The sequence below is a fragment of the Trypanosoma conorhini genome, assembly GCF_003719485.1.
Source record: "Trypanosoma conorhini strain 025E chromosome Unknown Tco_14.4_contig_01621, whole genome shotgun sequence".
NCBI lineage: Eukaryota > Euglenozoa > Kinetoplastea > Trypanosomatida > Trypanosomatidae > Trypanosoma > Trypanosoma conorhini.
In genome coordinates, this window is record NW_021705705.1 from 1 (window position 1) to 813 (window position 813).

An 813-nucleotide genomic window follows, 5' to 3' on the forward strand; every position below is an offset into this window, starting at 1 on the left:
ACTAACACTCTTTTGTTTGGCTTTTTTTTTGTTTCTTCGCTTCTTAAAATTTTTATTTTATGCCCTGCGCTCCGATTGCGTTTACTTGACTGCTGGCGGGGGACGCATTCGGGTGCCACTGGTGGGAGAAGCATCGTTTGATTTCTTGTGTGACTTTCAATGAGCGAAGCGTCGAAGCCGAAGGTCTTCTTCGTTCTCGGCGGCCCCGGCTCCGGCAAGGGCACAGCCTGTGCTTCGCTTGTGCAGGAGTTTGGCCTCACCCACTTTAGCGCCGGCGACCTCCTCCGTGAGGCAAGCAATAACGGCACGAGCGGCGTGGGGAAAAAAATCGCCGAGATACTCAAGGCTGGGAATATTGTGCCTTCCGAGATCACAGTGGAACTCCTCTCGAACGCCATTGCGGACCACCCCAACCCACGCGGGTACGTCATTGACGGCTTCCCTCGCAAGATGGACCAGGCGCTCATGTTTGAAGAGGGTATTGCTCCCGCGAAAGGCATATTCTACTTTGATTGCTCCGAGGAGACGATGGTGCAGCGGGTGCAGCACCGCGCCAAAGGGGGCTCTGGGCGGGAGGATGATGACATGGAAGTTCTTCGGCGCCGCTTTCACACCAACGTGGAGCACTGCATGCCGGTAGTGGAGCGCTACAAGAGCGAGGGCCGTCTCCACGCAATCGACGCCAACCGCAGTCGAGAGGAGGTATACAGCGACGTGAGGAAGATTATGCTTGAGCTCGGTGAGGAGACTCTGCAAAAGTGAGGAAATCTGCTTCACGGGATTTGTATCCTCACCTCTTATCCAATTGCCACT

The 813-nt window shown here is 55.1% G+C and overlaps 1 protein-coding gene across 1 annotated transcript; it reads left to right on the top strand.

The window, feature by feature from the left end:
* Positions 1-159: 159 nt before the first annotated feature.
* Positions 160-762, top strand: Tco025E_10308 (adenylate kinase; the record flags this gene model as incomplete). The annotated part of the gene is made up of 1 exon (XM_029377086.1): positions 160-762. The coding sequence occupies one exon, from the start codon at positions 160-162 to the stop codon at positions 760-762; it is 603 nt and encodes a 200-aa protein (XP_029222821.1).
* Positions 763-813: the final 51 nt, after the last annotated feature.